The following is a 17,981-nucleotide window of genomic DNA, read 5'->3' on the forward strand; positions in this document are numbered from 1 at the left end:
GGAGGCGGGGGCGCGAAGGACAGGAGGGAGGGACACAAGGGAAGGACTAAATGGGGGTGGGGGCGAGGGATGGATGGTGTAGTGAAGAGGCTCGGAACCGAGACAACAGAAAGGAGGAGAAACAAAAAGAAGGGGCAATTGGGTAGGGGCGGCAGGAGGGGCACAGACCTGGAATCCGCGAACAGCACCGGGGCCGCACAATGCGCACCGCGAGCAGCCCGCAGCGGGGCGGGACCAGCCCGCTGCCCGGAGGAGCAACCAGTGGGCGCGGCTCCGGGAAGATCTCACCAATAGAAACCGCAATGTTTAGCATGCTCCCACCCAGCTGCAAGGCATTCTGGATAATGCAAGAACAGCCCAAATTCAAGCCTGTTTTAACATTAACTTTAACATTTTGAAAGATCAAATGACCTTTTCAGTGTTATTTAGATTTGGACTTTAATTAAAAAGTCTCATTAGGGAACCTGGCATGGTAAAAATGTCGACCTATGCGTAAAGACAAAACCCTGGATCAGCTTTATATACCCTGTGCTCAGTGCTGTTCTTTCGGATGTGAGGGCGATCTGGCTGCGACATCTGTCACCCCATTGATCGCCAGGGTTGATTCGGCTGATCTGGCTGGCTAGGCGGGTGTCCCCCTCCTCCCTCACCGATCCATGTGCGTCCCTCCCGAAGCTGCGCGCTCGGTCGAAGAGGACGACCTTCCCCCCAGAGGAGAGGACCGGTCTTCGGTCAAGGGTATACGAGTAGCTGCGCTCCCCTGCTAGAACCTCCAAACAAGCTCTCAAGGTCCATTTGTAGGAGAACGTAGGGTAGTCAAGCTTCCAAGACTCCAGACACATCCAAATGAGGCGCTGCACGTGGCAGTCTGCCTTTCTTTTCTCACTGCAATCAACGCCAAATGATTATTATTATTATTTTTTTACAGGCACACTAATACATGCAACAACTTATAATTCTGCACCCAGGTAAGTAGTTAGATGTATAGCTGATTCTTGAAAGGTAGCATAGCTATGTGTTATAAAACTTCTGTTAATACATATTATAGAATAGGATGCTGCATTTACGTGGAATTCAAAGGTAAAAATACATGGTTACAAAAAGGGCTTCAAAACTTTCCTGTTTTTAGATGCAGCTCCTATTTCCTAGACTGTAGGTTTTGTGTTTGTCTTGTTTTTCAAATGACTGTAGATGTTTTATTGTTTTCACTCAGGAGGGGCTCTTGAGAGGACCTGCCTTGAGAAGCCACGGTACTGATCAATTGCAGCAACACACCAGATTTTATTTTCAATAGATTTATCTGACAGAAGTGTAAAGAATGAATTGGGACAGTGTGTGTGCGTGTGTGTGGGGGGGGGTGTCAAGAAAGAGAGGCCTGTTAAATGTCTGTGTGAATTAAAGTAGTATCGTGAGTTTGAAGAAGATGGGTAAGAAAAGGTGAGATATTAAGGAGGTGTAAGGTAAAGGGTTTACTAATCAGAGTAGTGGGAAAGGGAGGAAGATAAAAGTTTAAAATGATGTCCCCCAACATACACACACATTTCCTTTTCCACCCTCCTTGACTATTTTTCATAATATTTATTGTGATCTAATATACTATACATTTTATTTTGTTGTCTGTAGATTTCATACAATGTAAATCCCACGGTTAGGGATTTTCACATTTTAAACAGTATATTTTTGTATATCCTGCTCCTACAATAATGCTTAACACAGAGTAGGTATTCAGAGAATCTTTACTAAAAGCATGAAATGAATGAATGAATGAATGAATGAATGAATGAATGAATGAAGCCTTGGTTCCTAGCTCCATAAAGCCTGGTGCAGGACAAGGTTTGGGGGGAAATAATGAGTATATTTGTCTTTCATACCTATGAGCCATCCAATTTGTAATGTCCACTAGACAGTTGTATAAGCCAGTGGTGACTCAGAAGGGAGGACTCACATGGAGCAAATTGTTACCAAAAGATGAGCTTATCCAGAGAGAGCATGTAAAATAAGAAATGAAGCAAATCAAGAGTAGCTGGCAGCCCGAGACTCAGAAAAGTCGCTTTCCCATATAAGTATGTTCAATTTCATCTTTCTAATTCTGACCTAACACAGAGATTACTGTCTAACATGGGTAGGAGGCCATATTTTCCAGCCCTGCTGAAAGTGATCATCCTTGACTCAATTTTCCTAACCTACCTTTCTACAAGGATTCACTTTCATTGAACTAGATAGCACAAGCATTATTATTCAACTTTGTTGATAAGTGAAACATCTATCTCCACTCCCTTATTTCTAATTGGTTGAGCCACATCACATTGCTGATACTATACTACTTTTTCCTAACCTACAAAAATGACAAGCTCGAATGTCCAACCTAATAAAACAGGGGTCACATCATCCTAGCAATCTTGTTTACCTGAAAGAGGAACTAAGGCAGTCTCATTAGACTCTAGTAATTACACAGCCTCATGGAGAAATAAAAAGCCCTGCTATAATAATTCTGCCATTCTACCACAGGTACCCTTAGGTCATGTTATTCTTTGGAATCCCCTAAAATCCTTCTCTTCTTGGAGACTCTTTGAGTCCCTCAGTCTTACTCATATTGTCTACCTACCAACCTGGTATATTTACAGAGGCCCTGGGAAGTCCTGTCTTTAAACCTCTGCCCACCCACTCAGTGGCAGGCAAAGTTGCCTTAAAAATCAAGAGCTTTAAATCTCATTTTCAGAGAAGCTTGATGTGTAACCACTCTGGGAAGAGGGAAACAATTGCTGTAAATTCAGCCTAAGCTCGAGTGGCTGGAATCAGACTGTATCCTACAGCAGGTGTTTACAGCAGGAAGGATGGCTGAGAGCTCGAATCTGCGGGGCTTCTGAAGGGGCACCCATGCCAAGAGGTTAGACGAATGCTGACGATTATACAGTCAGGTCAGTGGTGTTCTGATCATGAGGGGCACATTTAGGGATTCACCAATACAAGTCTGATTGGTAAATCACTTTCCTACAAAATTCTGTTGTGGATTCAAAGAATGTTTGGGAAACGAATTTCCTGTGGAATCTTATAGATAACTCATGAAGTTATGAGTTTCTTTTGAAGGCTTATATTGTACATGTGAGTGCACTGTGAAAGCTAAAAACATACAAGGTAGGTATTAATCATGATGGAATCAGAAACAAGAAGTTTTGACCTGCATTGTTGTTGTTTTTAAATATCTCAAGTCACCTAACTTACTAAAAGCTACATTAAAAAAACAACAAAACTTCCACATTGCAGGATTACTCTTCATACTGCTGCTCTAAGTGTATACTTCCAATGTACAAGTATTAAGAAAAAGTAATAAAATATCAAAATTCCAATTAGGAAATACTAATGTTCTTTTTTTAAAAAAATATGTCTTTATTGATTTCAGAGAGGATGGGAGAGGGAGAGAGAGATATAGAAACATCAATGATGACAGCCACTGATCGGCTGCCTCCTGCACCCCCCCGACTGGGGATCGAGCATGTGCCCTGACCGGGAATCAAAGCCCGATCTCCTGGATCCTAGGTCAACGTTCAACTGCGCCACCCCAGCTGGGCCTAATGTTATCGTTTGATGGAAGAACATGAAAACAAAAACAGAATACTCAAATCCACTTCTCTTAAACCATAACTTTATTTGGAGCAGAATTTTGTAAATGTAAAATTAACATTTTTAAACACCTTAGGATGAACTATTCAAAAAGCAACATTTTATTTCAGAAGGGGCTTACATAAGTGGTTTTCTCTCCTCTATCTTCTCATCATTATGAGTATTTGCTTTATAAATAAATATATTCTCAGTTACTCCCTTGTAATCAAATCAGGTGACTAAAATTTCTACCAGTGCCAAGATATCTGAGATCAGAAGACTATTTATTCAGGTCATTTTAAATTCACATTAGCACAGCATCTATAAGAAACTAATAATACGATGAATGTGATATTTGCCTCCAGTTTGTTTTCTTAATGGTTTCCGTGAGAAGGTCCTCACAATAAATTATACAAAATACAGTACTTTGGTTGGAAATTGTAAAAATAATTCTAAAAATTAACCACATATATTAAACAAACAAGTTGCTACAGTATGCTTTAAATGATAGGTAATAGTATGTCACACATTTTCTTATACACATATTGCTTTGGGTCATACACGGAGCTGAAACATACAGCCTGCTTTCTTTTCCTCTCCTAAATGGCACAGAACAATGGCTCGATGGAAGGGAAATGCTACTTCATGAGAAAGCACGGTGCCCATGAACTCCAGCAGTACTGGTATTTGTACTGAAAAACAAAACAATTCTTGACAAAATCTTGACAAAAGAATTGTGTTGTTTTATGTGTCGCCCTGGTTATAGTCAATCTTTGCAAACTCCAGGAGATGACACAGTGTCGATGTATTAGATGTTATTTAGTCCTTCAGGCACGAGATGTGTCTTTAAAAAATTTGAAAATCTATTTTCTTTCTATTTAATCCTATCCTACATGAGCTGGATAAGGGCTTAGCAATTAATGAGATTTTACTGTAAAATGAACAATTAGACCAAGTAACGTTTGTGCCTCTGCAGGTTACCCTTTGGCACACCTGTCACTGAGCCTTTGGGCACGAAATGAGAGCCATCCTGAACCATTGTCCTATGTCCTGGAAAGCCTTCTGACTGGAAGTGAGGTACAGTCATGGAAGGTTCGGTTAAACTTGTCGTTGGCCTTGGCGTCTTGCAGTATACTTTATAATTCAATAGTAATTGAAAAACACATGCAACAGGTAGCATTTTTTTCACTTAACAACAAAAAACTGGTCACTATTCCTGTCTATAGTAAACAGCTTGTATACACAATTTGCCCTTTACCCATTGTGGGGTGGGGAGGGGAGTACTTTATAGGATTTTTGCTAGTTCTTTAGAATGTACATTGTTTTTCCAATTTTCTAGTTTTCTCAACTGAACATCAGTTTCTTGACTTTCATATGAGTGAACGTGTTTAGCTTCCCAAGAGAAGCTGTTTGCTGACAAAAAAGGAAAAAGTAAGAGGAAGAAAAGTGAAATATTTTCTGAATTTGGGCCCTACAAAAGTATTAGAAAAACCACTTTATAATGTGTAATAACCAGATAACTAGGGTTTTTTTCAATTAAAAAAAAAGTAATAATGGCCTGAACATAAGCTAGAGTTTCAAGAATATGGTATTCACAATCCATTAGCTTTTACAATTTACAATTTACATTTTAAACCCAGCTTTCCAGCAAGCTGGGCAAGGTTACAGATTAACTTACTCTGTATACATAATACAGAAAGAGAAAATAAATATTAACCTCAGTAAAGGACTCGTCTCTAAAAACACATTTTCTGTTGCTCTAGATAATGAGTTGAGAATATAATACAGAAAAATGAATTCAGGTTCAAGTTGTGCTTACACGTACATATTTATTTTCCGAAGCTCTGCCGCCAGTTTGTTAACAGGAAAATATTACCTATCAAATCCACATCCATTAAGTGCTTTTTTCTGGGCCCTCGGGATCATAGTTACTGGTCAAGTACGTCTCTGAGCCAGATTCTCCAAAGCAGAAATTACTCCTGACTTTAGGTTTGCGCTCTTTGGGAGCCACGGTGTACTTGGTTCAGGTCAGGCTGCAACATATCATTAATACACTGAAGTGGTGACTTACCAACTTATTAGGCCGAACCATATCAAAGTGCCAATATTCATTTTAACCTATGAAAATGACAATTTCATACGGTTCGGCCTGCTATATATCCTGGACCCTGGAACCACATGAGAGTCCTTGAGCCCTGGAAGAATGAGTCCATATGCTTCTGAGATTACACTGCACTCTCTGGAAGTGACCCTCCTTCCCTCTTGCCTTCCAGGTAACTATGAGTGGAGGCAAATGTGTCCTATAGAGATGGATGAGAGCGGACCTTTTGTCTTTTTTCTGTCTCCAAACTAGCTTTGTCATTTTCAAAATTGCTGTAAACATTCCTCTCAATGGAACAGCCATTGCCAGCCAACAGAGTTCTTGCTGTCGAAAGAAACTACACAGGGTTAAGTGTTCAAAGTTCAAATGTGGCACACTGTGACACTAACATCACCGTAACTGTGGCTTCCTAGATAAATGGAACTTCTGCCATCAATCTTTTCTGCTGAGATTTTAGCTAGGAGAGAAGATTATTCATTGTGTGCTCCTAGCCAAACCTGGAGAACTGAGCTGAATGCAAAATTCTATCAGTTATTATCATGAAAAATCGGCTGCTTTGGAACTTAGCTTTCTGGTTGTGCATCTTGGCACGGATATCAGTTTAACTGACTGTATTAACCTTTATGTTGAGAATCTTGGGGCTTGAAAAGCTTCCCTTTTGTGGGTCCTTACACAGTTTAATTTTAAAAAATAGAAGAAACAGAATGCAATGGCATCGCATGCTAAAGCCTGGGTTCATTTGGCTATCTCCAACCACAACAAAGGGTGTGGTAAAAATTTTAAAAAATTATCAGAGTTCTTTCATCTGGGGAACAAACACCAAACAAAGTGAATTATATAACAGTGCTTTTAGAACGGCCCAGCAGTCTCAAAAAACCAAACGACAGAGTGATGTTGAGAAGCAAAAGAGCATTTTTCTAGTGCTGATGTCAGTCCAAGGAAGCCTGAGGTACCTTGTGCACCACATTTAAAATTTAACCTCTTCACAAATATCCACACGCGCTGAGTAAATAACCCTCTATCATGTAGCCTTAAATTGCACCCCTGTTGCAATACTGCATCAATATTATTATTACATTTTTAAAAATCTGTATAAAATATTATCTGGAACCCCAAAAGAAAATCAATTAATCTTTAAAAAGTTTGTTACAAAGTTGACTGTATAAAATGCTAAAACATAATCCATATGTACAAAATGCTGCTGTTTAAGAAAATAATGGGACCCAGTATTAGAATAAAATAATTTTGTACAAAAACAGGGTATTGCATTCAAATCAATATTTAAAAAAAAAACTTTACAAAAGAATATTGAAATGTCTTGGTTCAGAAGAATAACTATAAAGTGTTTGTTTGCTTTCACACCATCTGAAAGTTTCTTGCAGGAAGAACACCAGTTGGCTGCGGGACAGTGTCCTGCTTTCCCCTACGAAGGGCTCGCTGACTGTCACCGCCGAGGTGCGTACTTGGAAGCCCAGTCCGTCCGGCCGTGCACTGGCTGGGCCGCCGGAGGCCGTGGGACCAGCCCAGGAGTGCTTCTAGGCTGGGTGTGGAAGAAAGGTCGTCCAGGGTGAGGTCTCACAGCCTTCAGGGAAGAATAACCTGCGGTGAAAGAGAAAGGCGGGCTTGAATGATAGGGGACCCATGCAAACAAAGTGCAGAGAAATGCATCTCGGTGACAGAAGAGGAGAAAATGAGAACCCAAGAGGAGCACTTTGCCTCCTACTCATAGCCTTCCCTCTCTCCATTAGAGACTACCCGATGCTACAGTTGCCAGGCCAAAGAAACGGGTGTCATTCCTGACTCCTCTCTTTTTCTCATATTCCACTTGTAATTTGTCAGCAAATCCTATTGGCTCTACCTTCCAAATATACCCAGAATCTGGCCCAACTCAACCACTACCACCCCAGCCAGGCCAGCACCATCCACTGCCTGGATAATTAGCCTCCTACTTGGTGAACCTTGCCATCCCCTTTCAGTCTAGTGATACCCAGCACTTGAGTGAGCTGGAAGATGGGAATCAGGCCACCCCACTCCTCTGCTCAAAACCCTCCAGTGGTTCCCATGTCGCTCAGAGTCAGTGATGACCTGCTCACGGTGGCAGCAGGCCTCATACCACTGGGCCTCTTCTCACCTCTCTAACCTCCTCTCCTCTTCCTACTCCCCTCCTCTCACTCACACTACTTTGCACTCTGCCTCCTATCTACTCACTGAACATGCCAGGCCTGTCCTGTCTCAAAGCGCACACACGTCAGAGTCCCACGAGTCCCACGCCTGGAGCAGTCTCACCCACTCTGCACGGCTCGCTCACCCCTGCACATCCTTACTCAGCATCTCCTTTGCAGTGAGGCCTTCTTCCGTTACCCTATGTAAAACTGCAATCTGCACCATCCTCCAACCCCCACATTCCCTACTTCCTGCCTGCTCTATTTTCTCCTTAGCATTTATGAGCATCTTATCTGGCCTATGTATTGTCTACAGACTTCAAGTTCCACGAAGACAGGGAGCTCTGTCTGTCTCCTTCACAGGTGGGTCCTAGACCTACAACAGACCTACAACTACAAAGCAGTTGTTCAATAACTGTTTGCTGAATCAATTCATGAACAATCCAAAATAGAACTTACCAGGGGAAGGGTCTGGAATAGGCGCCAAGTGTACCCTCTGCACAGCAGAACCAACTTCTTTTTTCAGAAAGGAAGGGATATAGTTTCCAGTCAGTCCACTAGAACTTGTAGAGCCGGAACCAACTGATTTGCAAACGCGAAAGCTCATTAGTACTAAGTCAAGTGCACACGACAGGGTTAAAGAACAGCGATGCAGAACAATAAAGAATTAGGTTTTTACTTTTTTGAGGGGGAAGAATTATGATAAAAACATATTCTGAGTAGAGCATTCCAACACACCACACTGTCAGAAAGACGGGGGTAGGGGTAGGGGACAGTGCTGCTCCTGTAGCCCACACCCAAGTGGAGGACGGTTGGTTTGTTTACGAAAAGGGAAATTTGGAATTTTTCTTTCTTTTGGTATAGTTGGTTTAGCCTATTCTGAAATTTGCTTTTTCCATTTCATAATATAGAACAGTTATCCTTCCATGTCACATTCTAGAATATAAATAAACCCTAATTCATTTAACTATTCTCTTGTTCATCGACACGCAGGTTCTGCTAATTACTTAGCTATTACAAGTAATTCTACACTAAGTACTCTTGTTTGTAATCAGAATAATTAACCATTATTAAAATATATTTAATACATTCACTTATTATGCTATTTCCATCTTGAGAGCGCTTTAAGGGCCAGAACTATATGCTACTCACCTTACTGTTCTAGGACATGAGTACAATGCCCTACATATATATAGCAAGTAATCAATATGTATATATTGGATGGGGCAATGAACATCTATAAGCCTTATTATTAAGGCTTAAAGCTACACATGGAGTGATGAGGAATGTTATTCTGGCCCTTATACAAATGGGAGGTACAGCCATAAAGAAGAGCTGCTGAGCAGGAGAGCTGCTCTGTGTCTTCCCCACACAGTGTTCTTGGCCAGCGCTCAAAGCAGAGCGGGAGCCATGGCTGGAATGCATGTCTGAGGAGCTGTGTTGGTCAGTCGGAGCTGGAGCAGGTGTTGCATTTTTGGTGAACAGATAGATATGAAGAAAAAGGGGGAGAGAACTTGAATGGGTAAAGTCACAAAAGGGAAAAAGCGTACAGTCAATAAATACAAGAAAAGATGCTCAACCTCATTAGTGAACAGGACACATAAGTTTAAGACACACAAAAATGCCATGTCACACCCATCGCATTAGCACAAATTTTGCAATCTTGATGATATCAAGTGGCATCAAGGATGCAGCACAACTCCCACGCCCTGCTGGAGAGCAATTTGACAATATCTGTAAAGTCCAAGATGAGCATACTCTTAACCTAGTGTGTCTACATCACGCCCAGAGAATCCCCACACAGGCGCACAGCAAGGTCCACGTCAGCATGCTTTCTAAAGCAAAATTATAAACAACTTACATGTTCATCGAGAAGAGAAGGGATAACTAGATTATAGTCTAGTAGAAGTAATAAATGATGGTATTGTATGGTTAGATATGCTGTATGTGTAGTATGATATATATTCTATATATGTATAATTGCTACACACGTAATATAATTATTAAAATGAGTGCAGTGGAGATCCAGGATTATATACATATAAATTTTAAGACATGCCAAACCATACTATGTATTTCATGTATATATTTTTTAAAAAGCACAGAAATAATAAACACCCAAATCAGGTGGGAGTTGGGGGGAGGGAGGGAAAGAGAGGGAAGGCCTAGACATGGGGCTTCAGGTCTATTTCCAAAGTTTGACTTTTTAATCTGGCAGTGGGTGTGTGGGTGTTGATATTATTTTCTTCTCTTTTGTATTCCTTGAAATAAATGCACACACAATGGATAAAGGTGGGGAGAAGTGAAACCTAGGTGTTCACCTGGAATGAGGAAGGGGAGCAGCACAGAGCAGGCTGCCTGTGTGAGGGACGGCCATATGGGAAGCTGCAGCTGGGAACAGGGTCAGTCAGCCTGCAGAGCTTACGAAAGTCATTCACCCGTTTACTAAAAAGTGGGGAGGGCCTGCCAAACCATCTTCCAACCGAAGTCTTGATGCTCGGCTGGGGCTGGGTTATCACACAGAGGGGACAAGCTGGAGCCGAGTTCAACCTCCAGAGGTTGCCCACCACAGAGGGGGCCCCTCAGAAGTCAGACACTGCAAAGTTATTTTTGTTTTTCCCATGAGCCAAGAAAGACTATGTTTTTCTCCCCAGCTACTCCTGAAGGCAGACCCAGTGGAGCTGGCTGAGTCCCCAGGGCCTGCTACTGAAGGGGGGGGGGGAGGGGAGAGGGAGAGAGGGAGAGAGGGAGGGAGAGAGAGAGAAGAGCACAGGCCTGGATAAGAGGCCCAGGGGTTTTTTAGCAGAAATACCCTCATGGTTCCACAGCTGGTACCCTCATCTCTGTATCCACTCTGCCACACCCAGAGAATTTGCTCCTGGTCATTTGGCATTTACTAATGACTACTCACCTGAATTTATTTTACTGATTACTGACACTGTTCCTGAAGATTTTCCAGACAAACCGGAACTAGACCACGGGTTGGATGGAATGAAATCCTTGCCCGGAGTTGGGAGGATGCCATTTCTTATATTTATTCCTGATAGGAAGAAAAGTTTTTAAAATGCAAAATATGCACCAGACTTCAGGCATGAAATTAATGCAGAGCTCAACTGGTCAAAAAGTTTCTATGGGTCAAGAACCTAAGCAAAAATTGCATGTGAAAAGAAAAGATGCTGTCTTTGGGTTTAGTATGTTGACTCACTGGTGGGTAGCCTGAGAGAGGTATCTGAAACTTCTACCAACAGATCTGTCCCACATCTTATGTCTTGACCCCCTCTCATGCTGTCCTGGGCTTTATTGCTCCTGGACATCTCTACTTGTCCCCTTCACAGACCACTGCCTCTCTGTCATCTAAGTTCCTCCCCATCCCCCCTCCAAAGCCCTGACCCCTGTAGTTCTCTGCTCCCCTCTTTCTGCTTTCTGTCCCCCGAGATCCATCTTCTCATCCTGTGCTGATGACTCCAGTCTATACCAACAACCCTCACAGACTCCCTAATGTCCAAGGCTGCCTTGACCTTAACCTCAAGCCAAACCACTTTCCCTCTAGACCGCCCGCATCCCCACTTGTGTCAGGCACTGCCGATGTCTAGGGAGAGGCCTCAGGCATGCTGCCTGACTCTTACCAGTTCCTCCCTCCCTGGGGGCTGGACCCAGTTTCCTCTACCAAGCTTCTTATCTTAGGCAACTATATAAACTAAAAATATGAGGCCTGGGCTCCAGCAAATACTCTTACGATGTTCCTACCAGTTCTGAAGAGAAGCCCCAAGTGCCTTCCAAAACAGAATCTCTGTCAACACGGGATGCCAGAAAAATGGTTTCTTATCAGTGGTCACAGAAAAGGGAATTGTTTTCATTACCAGGCAAGTATCGGGAGTGCTTCAAGTAGTGCTGCTTGGCTGCGGATCTCAGGGTGGGTGTGTCTCGCCTCTGATATGAAGTCTGGGTGGGGGCGCTGTTTCCTGTTCCCACGGGCTCAGAAGGCTTCAGGTCCAAAACACTCTCAAATCTGAATGGAGAGAACGTGGCTCAGGTCATGCGTGAGAGAAAGCATTGTCAGACGGGTAACGGTCCCCTCACAAATCCCAGATCCAGCCCGTTTACAGACGAGCAGACACTTGCCTGCAGAGGGTCTCATCGCTCTGTCTCTTCTTGTTTTTCAGGTCAATCCTGGTGAGGGATGGACTGAAATCCAAGTCATCCAGGTCAGCCCAGTCATCGGAGTCCTTTGTTGACCTGGAGACAAGCCCCCACCTTTTCCTACTCTTTGGCTTGATCTCACCGTTTTTGTGCTCCAGCCCAGCTAGGATTTTCTGTATTTACAAGGAGAGAGGAAAAAAAGCAATACTTGGCATTAATGGAGCTCACCCATGGCTAATCCCCATTCTGAACTTTCTTGGTCACGAAAAGGAGGGTCCTGGGGCACAGCATTCCCTAATACGCACTGCTTATCCGAAAGGACAACCTGAGAAACGCATTCCAGACCTTTGTCTCTCCCCTACCCTGCACAGATTACGTCGGGCTTCATCTTATGGGGACACTAGTTGTATATGAAAAGAATTTAAAAAAAGAAGTTTAAGGTACTTCTCCCATACTGGGAAGATGGCCAGGTTCTCATTCAGGCCTCATCTCAAACAGTTGCCGTGATTTAAAGTGTTATAAATAAAGATGTAACAGAATATAGCTAAGATGCCAGTCATCCCCTTCTTTTACAGAAAACAATACAAGTAATATCTTCTTTGCCTTCTTGGTAGACCTGGATACAATTTAACTACAGAGTTAGCTATAATAGGAAATTTCCAAACACACATTGCTATCGAGTCCTGGGCTGGGGTAAAGTGAAAAGTCTAGAGACCATCCTGTAACCTCATGCGGTATCGTGCACTGTGCTGGTTGGGAGCCAGAGCTCAGTAAATGAATACTAGTTGACAGGAAAAGTATTACTTTTGCATAAAGGGGTTAGAAAATCAGACTTTCAGACAGCATTATAAAGCTGCTGGTAATTAGACTCCCTGGTCAGGTTACTATTTGATTAAATCTAACACGCGTTGACTCCGTTTGAACTCCAGCCCAAAAGGAGAAGAAAGATCTTGGCCCCATTAACAGCCTAGCCTTAACAGCCATTAATGGCACTCATGGGAGTAACGGCCTACAAATATTACTGTGGCACTTTGTGACTTTCAAAACATTTGTACAAGCAGCAGGACCTTTGATCCTCATGAACAGCCCTGTCCAGTGGGCAAGACAGACATAATAATCTTTTTTTTCAGGTGAGGAAGCTGAGTGCAGAGGGATCAGTAACAATGACTAATATTTATCGAGTTCTTACTAGGCGCCAGGTATTAGTTTAAATTCTTTCAAGTAGTCACTCATTTTAGTCCTCAAAATATTTCTATCAGGCAGTGCTTATTATCATCCCTATTTTACAGAGAGAAGAGGAGGAACAGAGAGCCAGGTGACATGCACAGGGCCACCGAGCTGTGAAACAGCAGAACCGAGATCTGAGACCCTGGCAATCTGGCTACAGCATCCAGCTCTCAACCACCTATTTATTAGCTCTCGTGATAAATAGGCAGAGTAAGAACTTGAACTTCGCTCTTTAACTCCAAGGCCAAAGCTCTTCTCACAGTTTCATGCTATTACAAAGGTAAACTTACTATAATTAGACTTTATAGGCTGAGGAGGAAAAAAACCAGTTCACAAAGTAAGTGATGTGAGAAGAGAAATAGGCCAGACAGGAGGATCACGAGTGAATTTCGCCGCTTACCACTGGAGGGTTCCTGGTGTGGAGGGATGGGAAGAGCAGGGGGCTTGGCTTGTCCTCTGGAAGATGGCTTGGGTGATCTGTCCTGGACGCCTCTGCCTTGTAGGGGTACATGAGATGCTGAGGGGGCTGGCTGGCTAGATGCTGTCTCGAAGAAATCCGCATGTGTGGTTTGGTTGGGGGCTGGGCAGGAGGGACTGGCTTAATGTGAGGTGGCAGGCCTGCCTTTTCCAGGCTGTCCTTCTGTGGTTTTCCTGAATCCTGAAGGCTCTGTGTGGTGCCGCCCAGGGGGTGGCCAATCTGGAAGTAAGGATATCGAAGCGCCTGGAATGACACATAGGGCTGCTTTAGGATAGGAGTCTAGCGGGAAGGTTAATACCATCAGCTCACAGGGCTACGTTCCATGAGACCAGTTTACTATAGTTTCTTAGTCTAAGCCAACTACGGGGTGGGACAAAAGTAGGTTTACAGTTGTGAGTATGTGAAACACAGTTTATTCTTGTATTATTATTTATTAACTATTATTTTCCAGATGAACAACTGTAAACCTACCTTTGCTCCACCCTGTATAAAGCAGCACCTTGAATCTGTAACACCCCTTGTGATTTTTCTTATCTAAAGTATCATCAAATGCGTGTACTTAAAATGATCTGCCTAAAGCAGCCAGTTACACTGCTAGTACCTTTGCAACTACTGGAAAGTATTCTGGCTCAACACAGATCCTAGTTTTGTAATTTATTTGCTATATGTCTTAAATATAATACTTCACCTTTCTAAGCCCATTTATTTCCTCATTCCATAGGAGAGAAAAAAATGATATAACACAGTGATCCTGGGGGGCCCTGAAGAATCAAGTGTAAGATAAGCAGGTATATCTGCTTTACCCCGAAATGCCAAGAGTGTAACGCGTGACAGAGCCAAACCTTGCCTATCAGGATCAACTGGCACCCAGACTTGCTAGTTGTTCTGAATAATCGAGTTTTCTAGATAGCCAAGGGATAAATCTTCCAAGTCTTTCTGAAATATTCCCTGTCTTCCCTGGTCTTTTTCAATGAAAATCACTGAACATAACCTTTCTTAACCCCTCTGGGACATAGTTGTAAACATCTGTAACTACCAGTGCAAGTACAAATACAGAGGCAAAAAGTGTGAATACTCTGGTACAGGTCCTGGGCCCTGGCATCTAACTTGAAAATTCTCCTCCATAGTCCCATTTCTGCAAGTCTCCACTGACTCAGGGGTATTTTTAGCTTTTCTGCCACAATTCTTGAAAGCACGCAGTGCTCTCTAGGTTCCCTTTTACAGAATATTTTTGTTTTTATATGTGTGCATCCTTTAAAACACTGAGTTCATCAGAAATCTTCCTTCCTGCCCTGAGAATATTTGTGCATTTCATCCCGAGTGCATTTCTGAGAGCTTTCCTACCCTCTTGAGCTATCCAGAACCTTATGGTACCAAGTTTTGGCTCTTTCTTCTTTGAGCTTTGGAAAACTGCTTTTCTACAAGTCTTTAATCCCCCAACTACCATCGCTCCAGCTCTCACAAGGCCTAACATCACACCAGCAATGTCTTCAAATGTCACTGTCACTTCTGCTTAGCAGAATCATCATTTCTGATTAGAACTGGTCACCTTTTTAATCCCCTGAGCAATGTAACTGTCAATGAGACAAGGTGAGAAGGGGCCAGACACAACTAGTGCAAAAAGCAGCTGGCAGGAGGCATGGGCGTGCTGGAGTCCACAGCACCACCACACCTCTTTGGGGTGCATTTTATAATCTAAGTCGAGGTGACCTGGGGGAGGGTGGGTAGAGAAAACAGGAGGTATGGGGCCAGAAGACCTGCCATTTGTGTGACTGAATTGCAGTTGGTTGCACTGTCTGAACTAACTAGTTACTAAATGAGTGATGAGGGCAAATCACTTAAACTTTCTGAGATTCATTTTTCTCATTTATAGAATGAAAAGAGTAATACTATTTAATGGGGTTAAATTCGCACAAAAACATACTAAAGCATTTATGAACTATAACGTGCTATAAAATGTTTATCATGGTTATTATCCCAGCTCTATCTCATCTGCTGTTCTTTCTCTGTCATCTGTAAAATGAGCGAGTTGGATTTTAGAAGACATTTTCAAATTCCCTTTCAACAACCAGCACTGACTTATAAACAAATTGCTACATAATCTTAACTTATAAAGAACATATTTGAAAGCAATCTCCAAACACAGGTGGATATATGTTTATTTTCATTTCCACATATATGGTGATAGATCATGTGAACTGTATGCCAGTTTTCAAAGCAACTATATTGTTTAAACTTCAACTACTTTAACCTTACACACTTTCAAACTATTTTAAGTTCTTATATATAATACACCAATAGTGGTATTCAATACTATTTTTTTTAACCCATAATACCAAATAAAGTACTTCCTGTGAGATATATAGGACTTATTCAGAGTTAGATATGAACTTCATAAGAAACACATCGAACAGAAGAAAATGGAAGAAAACCTGACTAGCTGTCGGCCGTTTCTTGGGGTCCCACTGAAGCAGGTCTCTCAGGAGTTGAATTGCTTCACTGCCAGCGTTGGGAATCAGGGTCTTTAAGTTATTGGGTACGCACTGGGGCCAGCGGAAATTCATAGCACTTGAAAGTTGGTAGCCTTCTGGCCAGTCGGTCTGAAAGAAGGAAAAGATAGAAAATCTTGCTCAGCTGACTCGCTGGGACAGCAGTGTAGATCCTGGCATGTGCGTCCATAAGGGAAAGGCAATCATGTCACACCCACGCCCATATCCACTCTCCTGGCACCTCTCCTGTGATGACTGATCCACAGGAGGATGCTATGCAGAGACCAGAAAGTACACGAACTCTGGGAAAGTATAGAGAAGACACTGGATTTGCTACTAACTTGTTTTATAACCTTAACGCAAGACAGCTCCTCTCTTGAGATTTGGGGGTTAAACCAAATTAATATTTTACCAGTTGTGTTCCATGAGGCAGAGGTTTTAGAAACTGCTACTAGGACATTTGGGGGAAGGAATAAAACAAAACACCTTGTCCCAGTTAAATAAATTTGTCAAAACCTACATATCCCCATCTCGATGATTCAAAATGCACATGCTGAGAAGTCCCGCAGCAAAGAAAGTTGGACCGCCCCAACTCAAGCTCTCTGCTTTCCCATCCATCATACCTGTGACACTAAATGCTAGAACAACGGGAAAGGACAAACAAGTGATCTTTAAGGTTGGCTTCTAGTTCCAACACTCCACTATTTTACAAGAGACGTTCTGGCGTTAATTGTTTTGTGTTGTTGTTTTTTAAAGTGAAGTGGCTTTATGTATTGCTTATATCATTAATTCACCTAGTTGCTGAATGCCTACTATAGGCGTAGTGTTGGGTATCCAAAAATAATCTGATGTAAATCTTGCCCTTAATGAAATTACTGTCCAAAGGAAAAAATAAGATGTTTATTTATAAACAGTAATACAGCCTGGCTGGTGTGGCTCAGCGGTTGAGCACAGACCTATGACCCAGGAGATCGAGGCTCGATTCCCAGTCAGGGCACATGCCCGGGTTGCAGGCTCCATCCCCAGCAGGGGGCGCGCAGGGGGAGTACAGGAGGCAGTGGATCGATGATTCTCTCTCATCATTGATGGTTCTCTCTCTCCCTCTCCCTTCCTCTCTCTGAAATCAATAAAAATATATTTTTTAAAAAAAGAACTATTATTTTAATTAATTAATTAATTAGAAATAACAGGAATACAGAATAAAAAATAGGAAAGGTTATGAGAGGTATGGACACAGTTATCCCCAGGAGGGGAGGCTCCAGCAGGAGACTCTGGAAATCTTGAAGAGGTGCCACTAATGACTCATTCAAATGACTTAGTAGTTTCTTTTGAGGAACTGGTTTGTACCAGCAATGGTGCTAGGACCTGGAAAAAGAAACACAAATAAACACAAGACAAATCCTTGCCCTGAGTGAGCGTAATGTCCAGGAAACAGATATGGACACAGATGATTGTATTAATAACACAGATCACAGTGGAAGGTGGAGAGGAGATCAGAGGAACAGTGGGGAGAAAGACGATTTTGGGGCCTCAGAAGAAGAGCAGACTGGGGTATGGGACAGACCTTTGCGTATATGCAGAGCACTGCAGTGCAGAGATTCCAGGGCACATGGTGTGGGGGGGGTACAGGTATGAAGTGGGGGCAGGGGATGACAGCAAGGGGGCTGGGTGACGAGGAGCTGGTGAATATTTTTAGGAGGGGAGATAGTACCAGACCTGTTCTTTAAGAAGGTGAGCTGGCTGCAGACTGAAAGATAAGCTGGGGGGGAAAGACTTGAAGGCAG

General features: G+C 42.6%; 1 protein-coding gene across 1 annotated transcript in view; it reads right to left on the bottom strand.

The window, feature by feature from the left end:
• Positions 1-3,623: 3,623 nt before the first annotated feature.
• The window catches only part of CILK1 (ciliogenesis associated kinase 1), a 34,039-nt gene continuing 19,681 nt past the window's right edge, over positions 3,624-17,981 (bottom strand). Inside the window, exons 7-13 of the mRNA XM_016198050.2 lie at positions 16,141-16,308; positions 13,631-13,951; positions 11,986-12,176; positions 11,724-11,872; positions 10,775-10,903; positions 8,323-8,445; positions 3,624-7,300 (exon numbers count right to left, since the gene is read on the bottom strand). Of these exons, the coding sequence (XP_016053536.1) occupies positions 7,146-7,300; positions 8,323-8,445; positions 10,775-10,903; positions 11,724-11,872; positions 11,986-12,176; positions 13,631-13,951; positions 16,141-16,308 (1,236 nt within the window). The 3' untranslated portion in view covers positions 3,624-7,145. The remainder of the gene's footprint in view (positions 7,301-8,322; positions 8,446-10,774; positions 10,904-11,723; positions 11,873-11,985; positions 12,177-13,630; positions 13,952-16,140; positions 16,309-17,981) is intronic.

The sequence above is a fragment of the Miniopterus natalensis genome, chromosome 5 (genome assembly GCF_054644295.1).
Source record: "Miniopterus natalensis isolate mMinNat1 chromosome 5, mMinNat1.hap1, whole genome shotgun sequence".
NCBI classification, from domain to species: Eukaryota; Metazoa; Chordata; class Mammalia; order Chiroptera; family Miniopteridae; genus Miniopterus; species Miniopterus natalensis.